Consider the following 12,942-nt stretch of genomic DNA (forward strand, 5'->3'; position numbering starts at 1 on the left):
TGTATTTAAAAACGAAGGTAAGCAGTTCTAATTATGAAGTAAAAGTTTTACCACAAATATGTAAGATTTGTCCAAATGAATGAAAAAATTTCAATAAACTCATTCCATATATGAATTCAAATCAGTTAAATTTTTTCATTCTGTAGCATAGTGGTAAATAAATATAGGAAAATGTTAACTAATATATGGAATGCATTATACCTAATTTCTACGAAAATCACATCGTTCAAAAAAATAAGAATGTCTTTGGCGCTATACGAAGTTCAACTTTCTTCACAGTAAGTTCATTTTAACTTAAAGAAGGGGTCACTTTTTTCTGGGTGTATGTTCATTCTTGCGAAAAATTTTTATAGAAACCATTATTTCGCACATAGAAAGCGGTGTTTATTTAGGTAACTTGGAGCGCTATTTTACAGGGAGCAATATTGAATTAAGTTGGTGGTTGCTGTTTGTTATTACAAAATTAACATTTTATTTTCCTTGGGCAATTGATCTGCTGCTCCTTTGATCCTTTGTATAGTTTCGGAACAAAAATATAATCCGTGTTTGTGTTATAAACCCGCACAAATAGTTTTAATAAATAAATTATTTCTTCACATTCACATTGCAAATGGCGCCATGCTATAAACGTCAGTTTTTCAACTCGAAAAAAAAACAAAATACCACAAATGGAAAAATTTCGCTAGTTTTTCGCATTTTTTAATTTTGTATGGAGTTTCAACGCGAAAACCGAACAGAGTACCGGCCTTAACACTGGATTCAGCATTTGTATGGGCTATCCAGAACATCGTTGCACTGGTGTTCTATCCAGAACATCTCATCAGTGCAAGTCGAGTCGGTGTTACCAGATTGCATTTTCATAAAGTGACGCTTTTTAGATTCACAATAGCAGTTTATTGTGACTAATTTATCGAATATCATGAAATTCAAAGTGATACAGTGTAATGAATAATCGCAGCAGTACATATTTATAACTATTTGAGCATTTCATACATTAAAAATTTAAGATTTCACTTATTTTCTGTGATTGTTTTTAAACAGCTGATGACAGTGTTGCATATTTTTTGGAGGTATCCTGGATAAACGAGTACTCTGTTTTCCTTTAGTCCGTGACTGCTTAGGGTATCCAGTGCAAAAAGAAAACAGCCCTCATGTTGAATGTTTTTGGGTACCATTTATTACGTAAAGATATATGCTCCTTCGGTGGAGATGTGGCCATCTAGATCAAGAACAACTATAAGTACAAAGTTATTAAACGATCTGATGCAAATGATAAAGTAGAATACATACTGGTTGAAGTCAAACTAAAAACACGCAAATTATTGATTGGTTGTATTTATCGCCCTAACTAATTCCATACCCTGCCAGCATTTCAAAGTTCCATTTCATCCTCATCGCTACCACAGACTCGTAAATGTCACCACAACCATCGCGAACTGTGATGGGGGAAGCATATCAAAAAGTACAAAATGTACATGAAAGTATTTTGCCATCACCACTGTTAGAAGAGCCATTTTATTTTTTGTGAAACGCCAAGCGCAACCAGCTTGTTATATTTTATTTGAATAAAAACGAAAATAAATTTCTGAAAACATAGATATTACGCTTAAAATTGTGAAAGGTATATATATGGTGAACAATTTTCGACTTTCCAAATAGAATAAAGTGATCGTTTTTCAAATATTTTTCCAGGCACGCTGTCTCTATCGAAAATAAACAAACTGGCTGATAGACGCTGCAATATGTAACTTGCTACTTAAAACTCAACATCATTCTTTTATTAATGCAAAAAAATTATGTTATATGTGATGAGATAAACCGAAAAATGTTATATTTATAAGAAATTATAAATGTTTAATCAAATCAATAAACATCTACACAATCGTGTTTTACTTGACCACAATGATTCTTCTACAATTACCTTAAAATGCACTTTTTCTGATAGTTTGCAGGGGTTCTTATTGGCGTACTTCGAAATTGATCTAAATAGGCACCTAATAATTGCACTGATGAGAAACTTTTTCGTAGTAACTTCCCTGCCAACATTTTTTGAATTTGGGGAATCTTTTGAGAATCCCCACTACGTCGAAAACAATCATATACGACATCAAAAACTCGTCGGAAAAGCGCCGTCACTATTGAGAAGTTGTACCACGCCAAGTTACTACAAAAATGTTTCGCATGAGTGCAATTATTAGGTGCCTTTATAGATCAATTTAGAACGACGCCAATAAGGGACCCTCCAAACAATCAGAAAAAGTGCATTTTAAGATAGTTGTAAAAGAATCATTGTGGTCGAGTAAAACACGTTTGTTTAGATATTTATTAATTCCCAGTAAACACAAACGTTTGAAAAATGCTAAATTTCAACAATTTTTCCAACATTTTTTCAAAGGATTAGGGTAATATTCAAGTTGAGAAATTGTTGAGAAAATCGCGTTCTCAACAAAAAACAGACATTACCCTCAACAGTGAAATTCAACACATTAGCAATAACATCTCAAGTGTTATCCTCAAATTGAAATGCATCGCTACTCAATAATTTGTCAAACAATTTTCGATGCGAGTCAAATTCAAAATTAACATCGTTGCAAATACTTTTCAACCTAAATTTGTATGAATGATATCCCCACATCAAATTGAAAGCCAAAGCCAAAATTCTATGAATTTTGTATAATTTATTCATTTTCATCAAAATAAAATATATAATAATACACTACACTACATAATACACTAAAATACCAATTGATAAATAATAATCTTATTAAACATATCAACAAATAAGAAAAAAAAAAAAACAAACAACAAAACTTTAAATATCTTAAACATTATTAGTAAACACTTTTGCATTGATAATTCGTTTTCCTTCCTTTTGGTGTCATAAAACAGCATTAAAATTTATTAACATGCGGGCAAGTTGAAATTAGGAACGTACTGGACCGCGTGTTAGAATTGATTTCCAGCAGAAGGAATTCACAAAATATCCATTTTAAACTGATAATAGCATATGAATTAAACTGACGATGTGATGCCCATTTTCATCCAGAAGTTGTTGATTTCAACAATTTGTTGTTTTTAACAATTTTAATTGGTTGCACTTGTAATGTTTCTGGTCGATAAGCCACTCATTTTTCATTGGTCAGCTTCTTAATGTTTGCAAGAATGTAGCATCCAAAGATTTTGGTTTTCTGCAAAGAGATTTAAATTTAGTGAATTCTCTAGAGTTTTGATTTAATTTTTCATATTGCCGTACCAATTATTATAAACTATTTGAAGCAGTTCCAGTTAATTGTCCACCATTTTTTCATTGGCCAGCTTTTTAATGTTTTCAAGAACGTAGAATCCTTAATTTTAGTTTTCTGCAAAGAGATATATATTTAGTGACTTTCTTAAAGTTTTTTTTTCATTTTTTATTTTCACTTACCTATTTTTATAAACTATTTGGTTATTTGTCTAAAAATTTCCATTTTTTTATTTCTTGCAATTGACCACGAACTTCGTTGCACAAATAAGTATTGAAAACCACATGGTTTTTTTTTTGTTGCATTTTAGGGTAGTGTTTTGTCAAAGTTTTCTCATATTATCTTCAACAACTTTTCAAAGATTTCGTCAACATTTTGGCAAATTGGAAGTAATTCGCAAACAATTTGAAGATGTATTGAAGATGAGCTGTTTCAAGTCAAGTTGAATTTATGTTAAAAATTATATTTACCCTCAAACTGAAAAGTTGTTGCATTTGAAAAACGCTCATCCTGTGTTTATTGGGTTTGATTAAACATTTACAAATTCTTAAAAATATAACATTTATACCACTATCACATTACATTTAACATAATTTTTGGCATTAATGATGATGTTGAGTTACAAGTAGCGAGTTACATGTTGCTGCGTCTATCAACCAGTGTTTTTATTCCATGGAGGCAGCGTGTCTGTAAAATATCTGAAAAACAATCACTTTATTCCATTTGGAAAATCACCAAATTGTTCACCAATATACCTTTCACAATTTTAAGCGTATAATCTATGTTTTCAGAACTTTATTTTCATATTTATTTAATTAGAATATAACAAGCTGGTTGCGCTTGGCGTTTCACAAAAAAATGGATTTTTTAACAGTAGGGATGGCAAATTACTTGCATGTACTTTTTGATGTACCTTTTCATGATGGTTGAAGTGACATTTACGAGTCTGTGGTAACGATGAGGTTGAAATGGAACTTTGAAATGCTGGCAAGGTTGGCGTGGTACAACTTCTCAATAGTGACGGCGCTTTTCCGACGAGTTTTTGATGTCGTATATGATTGTTTTCGACGTAGTGGGGATTCTCAGAAGCGCCCCCAAATTCAAAAAATGTTGGCAGGGTACAAACAAATAATTTCTTTGCACTACAAATAAGTTAAAAATAAGTTCTTTTGTTAGGACAGTTTAAATTTACAAATAAAAAAACTATTAACAATGTAAACGTAGTATGATTCTACGTTCACATTGTGCTTCAAATCTTTCGTTTTCGAGAATTTTGCCTTTCAATACAAAAGTCAGATATCAAATAATATACACATTCACATCATAAGGTAGGTACTATGTTCGGTTTCCGCAGCGAAATCCCATACAAAACCAAAAATGCGAAAAACTACCGAAATATTTTTTCATTTGTGATACTTTGTTTTTTTTTCCTTCCATATGTTGAGATTAGTTAGTTTCAAAACATGGCGCCATTTGCAATGTGAATTAAGAAATAATTTATTTATTCAAATGATTTGTGTGAAATTACAATAAAATGTGGTTCGCATTGTTATTTAAAAATGCAATAAGATCGATTGACAGAATAAAAAGAACTTGGAGTTGTGTTTTCGTAATAAAGCCACTATCTAGCGGCTCCCTACTACATGATAGAATAGAAATAATGTACATAACATGAAATTTATAGAAATGTTTTAACAAAATAAAGTTCTATTTAGTGAATTTCATTTTACAATCGTTTCTTTTTACTGGGTATAGGGATAATAAACACAAATGGTGGCCGTGCATCGTAATTATAAAGAAGGCAGTGCGATTGATGTTGCAGTACTATGGTAGCTACGAATGGGATCACAAGAATAAATTGCTATGTTCCAAAAATAAAATGCAAAAATTAATTATGCATATATCTTGCATTTTATCGATTCAAAACACTGGTTGAATTTTATAACGTGACTGAAATAGTTATAAAATTATACATTGGGAGAGTATAACAAGAAACATTCTTCAGCAAACCAGCCACTTTGCATCTCAATGTATTAACTTCAGTCAAAGAAGAGTTCCTGGTATAGAACACTAACATCCCCTTGTGACGAATTATCTTTCGAAATATAAGTCGGGAACAGTGACTTTTGCTTAGGAACTACCCTTGAACGTGAGTTATAGGCTTATGTTGATTGAACAAAAAGTTTCACTTTGACTATAGCTTTATGTATGGTGTACGTGTTTTAACTGGTCACCCCATGATGTTGTTGCCCCCGAGGTAACAACATTGGCAAATGAAATGGCGTTATTATCCTTTGTGGGAACCGTGATGGTGACCACTGGATTTGAAATTGCTAGTGAGGCGGCAACAGCATGGGCATAAGTACACTCTTGCCCGCTGGTATTGCAATGCGATTGTGTAGAGTTGTGGACACCAACGAATTAAGTTTGTTGATGAATGAGTCCATTGCTGCGCATGATGTAAAAGTTAGCATAACACCGGAATTATATGTTTGTTAGATGGGCGTTACAAATTGACGGTATCCATTTGGAAAAGCTGAAGAAGACGACAATGTACCTCATGTCGTTAAAGCTGTTGCCGAATGTGGTAAGACACCAGGAATAGAGCGGCAGGCGTTTTATTCTTAACAATTATTAGTGTCCAGTGCTGTGTGAGGTTTGGTTGCAAAACAATTTAAAAACTGGTAGAAAAAACTTTTCAAAACAATTATCATGAAAGCGTGTGTGTAAGCAATCTAATCAGCTGCTGCGTATACATATGTAATAATTTTATGACGTTTGGCGATGTTGTCAATTAAATTTCAGAGAAATAAACGCGAAATATTTCCAAAATGGCTGTTTTCTTCCTTCGAAATCTATTGTCAATACTCTCATTTTTCAACGCGAAAGAATGATTTAGGGACTTTTTTTCGTGCCAATAAACATAGTACCTACCTATACGTGAGTACTATGTTCGGTTTTCGAGTTGAAAATCAATTTATTTTCGCGATTACTTTTTTTGAAATAATCAAAATTATAAATGAAAACAAACATATTACTATAATGTCTTGCCAAAATTTAGAGGAACAAGATACTGTGCATTAATTGTGTTAATTTATCTGCTTTATATTGAACCGTTTTAATAAAGTAACCACGAAAATTTCAACTCGAAAAGCGAACATAGTACTTACCTTATAGTGTGAAAATAGTATAGAAGTACGTCCTCATTGCAATCTTACTTTTTCGAGATTTGCAAATAGCATTTTCATATTAATACTATGTTCACATTCTATCCGATGTCTACTTACAATGGATTTCAGTTGAAATATATACCAATTTCAGTAGTTTTGCAATTGGATTTCAACAAAATCCACTGCAATGTCATGCATAAAGGCCGGTACTATGTTCATTCTTGCGAAAAATTTTTATGGAAACCATTATTTCGCACATAGAAAGCGGCGTTTTTTTAGGTAGCTTGGAGCGCTATTTTACAGGGAGCGATATTGGACTAAGTTGGTGGTTGTCGCTTGTTTTTACAAAATAACATTTTATTTTTCCTTGGGCAATTGATCTGCTATTCCTTTGATCCTTTGTATAGTTTCGGAACAAAAATATGGTCCGTGTTTGATTTATAAACCCGCACAAATAGTTTTTAATAAATAAATTATTTCTTAATTCACATTGCAAATGGCGCCGTGCTATAAACGTCAGTTTTTCAACACGAAAAAACAAAGTATCACAAATGGAAAAAATTTCGCAAATTTTTCGCATTTTTTGGTTTTGTATGGAGTTTCATCGCGAAAACCGAACAGAGTACCGGCCTTAATTGGTGATCACATCATGAACAAACTAAACTACCAAGGCGACAACTTAGTTTTAAATAACGGCGACATATCATATGCTCTACTCTAAATACAGTGTTCGTAAAGATCTGTTACACCCTGTCGTTGTCGATATTTGGGTGTCATCGGTGTCCTAACTATGTCATAAATATTTGTTAAATAATTTACGATGCGATTATATATTTCCAAAATAAATGTAGTAAGTCAAAATTTATACGTATTGTATTGATCTGATTCTAGTATATTTAAAGGATATAAGAAGTGTCAGTTTCTCGGCCCGTCAAACGTACAAAAGTTCTCTTGAAAAGCCGGATCCAAATTTGATTAAGTGCGATTATGTAGGACCACCGGATAAGGTTTCAAATATTCGACCCTATGTCCGATGTATTCCACCTAATGAAACGGAGTTAGAGAAGAAGCTTAGATTAAAGCGAATTGAAGTAGAAGAATGGAATCATTTTTTTTGGTTAAGGCACAATAAGCGTTTCTATGACGTAAGTAAATAGAAATTTTAAATATACATATATATTCTATAGCCCCCCCCACTAGCTAAAAATTAATAGACTGATGTTATAGATTCAATAATGTTTTATTTTTAAAATATGAATAAAAATCCGACTTCAGTATAATTACACAATTAATTTATAATAAAGCACACTTTTTCCCAGAAAAAAAACTTTGTAAGTTATTCTAATGGCACAAGTTTAAAAGCACTTCCAAAAATGTTCTCACAAAGAAGTTAATTATTTTAACTATACAGGAAGTTTTTTTATGCAATTTGTTTACTCGTTTTTTCACATTTCTAGTGGGTAATTCTTGATTTTTTTTCAAATAGGTCAAAGAAGAGTAAGAATTAATGAAACAGTACAAATTATTCATATTTTGCCACAAAAATTCTAAATCCATTCAAAAAAAAAAATCGACAATTTATGAATTTATATATATATATATATATATATATATATATATATATATATATATATATATATATATATATATATTATATATATATATATATATATATATATATATATATATATATATATATATATATATATATATATATATATATATATATATATATATATGACGTAAGTAAATAGAAATTTTAAATATACATATATATTCTATAGCCCCCCCCACTAGCTAAAAATTAATAGACTGATGTTATAGATTCAATAATGTTTTATTTTTAAAATATGAATAAAAATCCGACTTCAGTATAATTACACAATTAATTTATAATAAAGCACACTTTATATATATATATATATATATATATATATATATATATATATATATATATAATATATATATATATATATATATATATATATATATATATATATATATATATATATATATATATATATATATATATATATATATATATATATATATATATAATATATATATTATATATATATATATATATATATATATATATATATATATATATATATATATATATATATATATATATATATATATATATATATATATATATATATATATATATATATATATATATATATATAAAGGGTGATTTGTTAAGAGCTTTATAACTTTTTTTTTAAAAAAAACGCATAAAATTTGCAAAATCTCATCGGTTCTTTATTTGAAACGTTAGATTGGTCCATGACATTTACTTTTTGAAGATAATTTCATTTAAATGTTGACCGCGGCTGCGTCTTAGATGGTCCATTCGGAAAGTCCAATTTTGGGCAACTTTTTCGAGCATTTCGGCCGGAATAGCCCGAATTTCTTCGGAAATGTTGTCTTCCAAAGCTGGAATAGTTGCTGGCTTATTTCTGTAGACTTTAGACTTGACGTAGCCCCACAAAAAATAGTCTAAAGGCGTCAAATCGCATGATCTTGGTGGCCAACTTACCGGTCCATTTCTTGAGATGAATTGTTCTCCGAAGTTTTCCCTCAAAATGGCCATAGAATCGCGAGCTGTGTGGCATGTAGCGCCATCTTGTTGAAACCACATGTCAACCAAGTTCAGTTCTTCCATTTTTGGCAACAAAAAGTTTGTTAGCATCGAACGATAGCGATCGCCATTCACCGTAACGTTGCGTCCAACAGCATCTTTGAAAAAATACGGTCCAATGATTCCACCAGCGTACAAACCACACCAAACAGTGCATTTTTCGGGATGCATGGGCAGTTCTTGAACGGCTTCTGGTTGCTCTTCACTCCAAATGCGGCAATTTTGCTTATTTACGTAGCCATTCAACCAGAAATGAGCCTCATCGCTGAACAAAATTTGTCGATAAAAAGCGGATTTTCTGCCAACTTTTCTAGGGCCCATTCACTGAAAATTCGACGTTGTGGCTCGTTAGTAAGTCTATTCATGATGAAATGTCTAAGCATACTGAGCATCTTTCTCTTTGACACCATGTCTGAAATCCCACGTGATCTGTCAAATACTAATGCATGAAAATCCTAACCTCAAAAGAATCACCCTTTACAAACTAAATAAAAAAAACTAAAAACTAAATAAAAAATATATATATATAAAAAATAAATAAAAATTAAAAAAATTAATTAAAGAATTTAAATTTAAAGCCCATTTTATTCTAGATTCCGACACAATTTCCTCGATAGGAAATGATCGCTGAGCCTCTGTTACACCGCCGGAACATGGTTCAACCGTCTGATTTCCAGGGAAGTGTGTATCCAAAAGTACCTCCAACGTTTCCTCACTGGACGTTGTCCAATTTCCCTCCGATGTTTTAATGAAACCTGGAGCGGTGTTAGTGGATGCTAATACCTTCCGTAGTCTGGAAGCCTCAGACGTATTCTCAATACTGCTACAGTAATCATCCCAAGAGTTTTGTTGAGACCTTCTCAGTTCTCGTTTATATGCTCTCAGATTCATCTTGTAAGTGTCCCAATCCTCCGGAGCTCTTGTGGATTTTGAAGGCCTTAGTAATCCGCTCCACTGCGAGTTCGATATCTTGCACAGTGCTCATATTTTGTCTCCGGCATTTCCGGTATCATTAAATTGAACGATTCCCTATACCTATTCCAATCAGCTTTCCTAACATTTGGCGGAAATGTGGTCTTTGAAGTACGAACAGCCAATCTGAAACTGATGTAGCGATGATCTGAGAAGCTATGTTCCCTCAAAACTTGCCACTCAGATATCTTATCATTCAGTTCCGGAGAGGCCAACGTGACGTCCAAAACCTCTTGTCTGTTCCTGGTGACGAAGGTTGGTGCATCTCCCTTATTGCAAACTACCAGGTTAGTACGCAAAATAAACTCTATTAGCGACTCTCCCCTTGCATTAGTATCGCTACTCCCCCAAATACTATGATGTGCATTTGCATCGCATCCCATAATGAGTTTTGTCTTTGTTTTTAGTGACTCCTCAACTAAGGTCTTAACGGCACAGGGTGGCATCTCCCTATCATGTCCCATGTAGACCGAAGATACCCAATATTTGTATGTGGATATCTCTAGACTGGCTACGACAGTGTCTGCATTGCTCAATGAAGGAAGCAGAAACAAGTTTAGTTCGTTTTTAGCAATTATACATGCTCGATTTATATCTTTACCGTTATTATGCAAAAGTTTGAAACCCGGAGTGCTTAATTCACAGATCTTGTTCTTATATATGTATGGTTCTTGAATAAGAACTATATCTATGTCTCCTTTCATCAGGAGAACTTTTAAGGCAGCACAAGCGGCCTTACAATGGTGAAGATTTATCTGGAGGAACCGTAGAACCATCCAAATTTTCAACCACCGTCACATCAGCCGCTTCAATTGAGTCATCAAGGGCTTCCTCTTCACAGATCTCGGTGACTCTCGCAACAATCCGCGGTTCAGCTTTGGTGAGGCTTGAGCCTGTAGAAACTTCCCGCATATGATTTTCGCCATAGTCTGCAGTTTTTATGTCTCCTTCGGCTTCGCTAGGAGATTTTTTTCACTGCTGACTCTACCGGAGGCTTGTCCGTTTCGGAATCCTTGGCTGATCGCTTTTGTATACCTTCATATGGATATCATGAAAGCCATAACTTACGCGTCCTTGGGTCTGGGCTAGATGTGGCAGCGACTCTATGTTTAATATAAACACCGCATGTCGTCTTGGTCCATCCACCTCATCCAAACGACCAACCTTCCAATCGGCGGTTGGAAGATCTGGGTTACATTCTTTTAGTCTCTCTAATATTGACTCAGGATCAGGAGGGTTTGCCGGTATCCATGCATGTGCTCTAGGTTTAGCCGGTATGTCCTTTTTATCGACTAACTCCAAAGCGACTCCTTCCCAAACTTCACCAATTAGCATCAATGCAGCTTTAAAGCAATCCATAGACCTCTGGTCCGCAAAAGCTATTAACTTATATCGTCCTTGATACCATCCAGCATCTTGCCGTCGAGGACTTGGTCCGGGAAACTTTTTTCGCACCTCTGAGTATACACCAGACATCGCGTTCTCAATTTCCCCCCATTTTTGCGTTGGAATCATACCGTCCAATGCTCCTTTATTAATAATAGCCATCTCAAGGCTGTCTTTTGCAACTGAGGCAAACGATCTTTGATCCCGTTTAGAGGTTGGCAGCTCATCCGGCGATCGTTCCCTTTTTCCAGCTTCAAGAATTCCTTGAGCCCATTTTAAGGAATCGCTTTGCTTAGCCCGACAACGTGCTTGGGTTGACTGATCCTAATTTCTTTAGGATAAACAAAGCATTTCTTCGTTCCTTGAATCTCTTTCGAGAGGGATTGCCTCCTTTTGATGTCGTCACCTTAAAAAAGGTTCGACTTGCCAAAGTGTCACCGCGTGTCGACCCGTCTACAGGTCGACTAATTGGGCCTGACTCTTGGTCGCTGCCCAAATTTATAACTTCAGTCGTTACCCGTCCACTGGGCCCTGAAGTTAGCAAACCAGTGGATGACTTTGAATTACGCTGCATGGTGGTTTATTATTTCCACCACACGTGAAATTCGTTATAAGTACTTATTACAATGAAATACTCCGCTATTAGAAAACACGTCCGTTCAGTTCGACGGTTGAATAATAAGCTTTCAATAAAGCTGACTAGTTCATGTAATGCGATCTCAGTAGACCTGCCTTCGAGTATGCATGCTGTCGTTTCGAGAACAAACTTGAATCGATGCTAGTTCTAAGATAAATTCACTTTTATAAAGTCTTTAAAATTAGGGAACCGTTATTTGTGTTGGATTTATTCTCGTTTTCTAGGTCAACGAGAAATCCCCAGATGCTTATCCCCAGGTTGACATCCATTCTTGAAAGATCTTTTTTCGTAAGAGTTGCCCGTGCATATAATGCACTACCTGTGTCTTTAAAATCGTTTAGTTATTCCCCTATAACTTTTAATAAGAAACTTTGTGAATATGCTAAACTTTATGACATATGAGCTTGCAATATTTAATATATTTATTTTTTAGGTATGTTTTAGAGTAGTTTTTGAAAGAGAGAAAGTACGTATCATAAAGTGGTGTTATTTATATACATTTTTTTAAATAAGTTTTAGTTTTATTTATTTATTTTATTTTATTTATTTATTTTTTTTCTTTAATGTATATCTTTTTGTAATTATGCTTTTTTGTTGTATAGGTTATATGTTTTGTTTTATTTGTTTATTTATATTTTATATACTTTATGTTATATTTTGTAATATGTGTCCAAATATTTATAATTTTAATTTTATTATACATTATAATAGAGTAGTATCCTGTTGTTGTATTATTGTTAGTATATTAATGTTAGAAATAAGAGAATTGTTTTGAGTAGTATTTAAAATGTTGATTTAAGTAACTGTATAAGGCCTTTGTAAGGCTTAGTTACATATGAAAATAAAATAAAATTAAATTAAATTAAATTAAATATCTATCATCCTCTCCAG

General features: G+C 33.1%; 1 protein-coding gene and 2 long non-coding RNA genes across 7 annotated transcripts in view; 1 reads left to right on the plus strand and 2 right to left on the minus strand.

The window, feature by feature from the left end:
- Positions 1-871: 871 nt before the first annotated feature.
- LOC142223582 (uncharacterized) lies at positions 872-1,509 on the minus strand. The gene is made up of 2 exons (XR_012718800.1): positions 1,291-1,509; positions 872-1,234 (listed from the first exon to the last, which is right to left on the minus strand). It is a non-coding gene; the product is annotated as an uncharacterized LOC142223582 (long non-coding RNA).
- A 1,149-nt stretch (positions 1,510-2,658) lies between these two features.
- LOC142223583 (uncharacterized) lies at positions 2,659-4,221 on the minus strand. 2 transcript variants are annotated; one of them, XR_012718802.1, is made up of 5 exons: positions 3,998-4,209; positions 3,713-3,940; positions 3,425-3,593; positions 3,254-3,359; positions 2,659-3,188 (listed from the first exon to the last, which is right to left on the minus strand). It is a non-coding gene; the product is annotated as an uncharacterized LOC142223583 (long non-coding RNA). The 2 variants fall into 2 exon arrangements; XR_012718801.1 differs by having other exon boundaries at positions 3,425-3,940; positions 3,998-4,221.
- Positions 4,222-7,111: 2,890 nt separating this feature from the next.
- Coa8 (Cytochrome c oxidase assembly factor 8) overlaps positions 7,112-12,942 on the plus strand; it is a 119,519-nt gene continuing 113,688 nt past the window's right edge. For all 4 annotated transcript variants that reach the window (XR_012719512.1, XR_012719511.1, XR_012719513.1 and 1 more), the window contains exons 1-2: positions 7,112-7,262; positions 7,315-7,557. Coding sequence is in view for 1 of the 4 variants with exons in the window: in XM_075295771.1 (XP_075151886.1) it covers positions 7,233-7,262; positions 7,315-7,557 (273 nt within the window). In the remaining 3 variants the exon portion in view is untranslated. The remainder of the gene's footprint in view (positions 7,263-7,314; positions 7,558-12,942) is intronic.

This window comes from Haematobia irritans, chromosome 2, assembly GCF_050003625.1.
Source record: "Haematobia irritans isolate KBUSLIRL chromosome 2, ASM5000362v1, whole genome shotgun sequence".
Taxonomy (NCBI): domain Eukaryota; kingdom Metazoa; phylum Arthropoda; class Insecta; order Diptera; family Muscidae; genus Haematobia; species Haematobia irritans.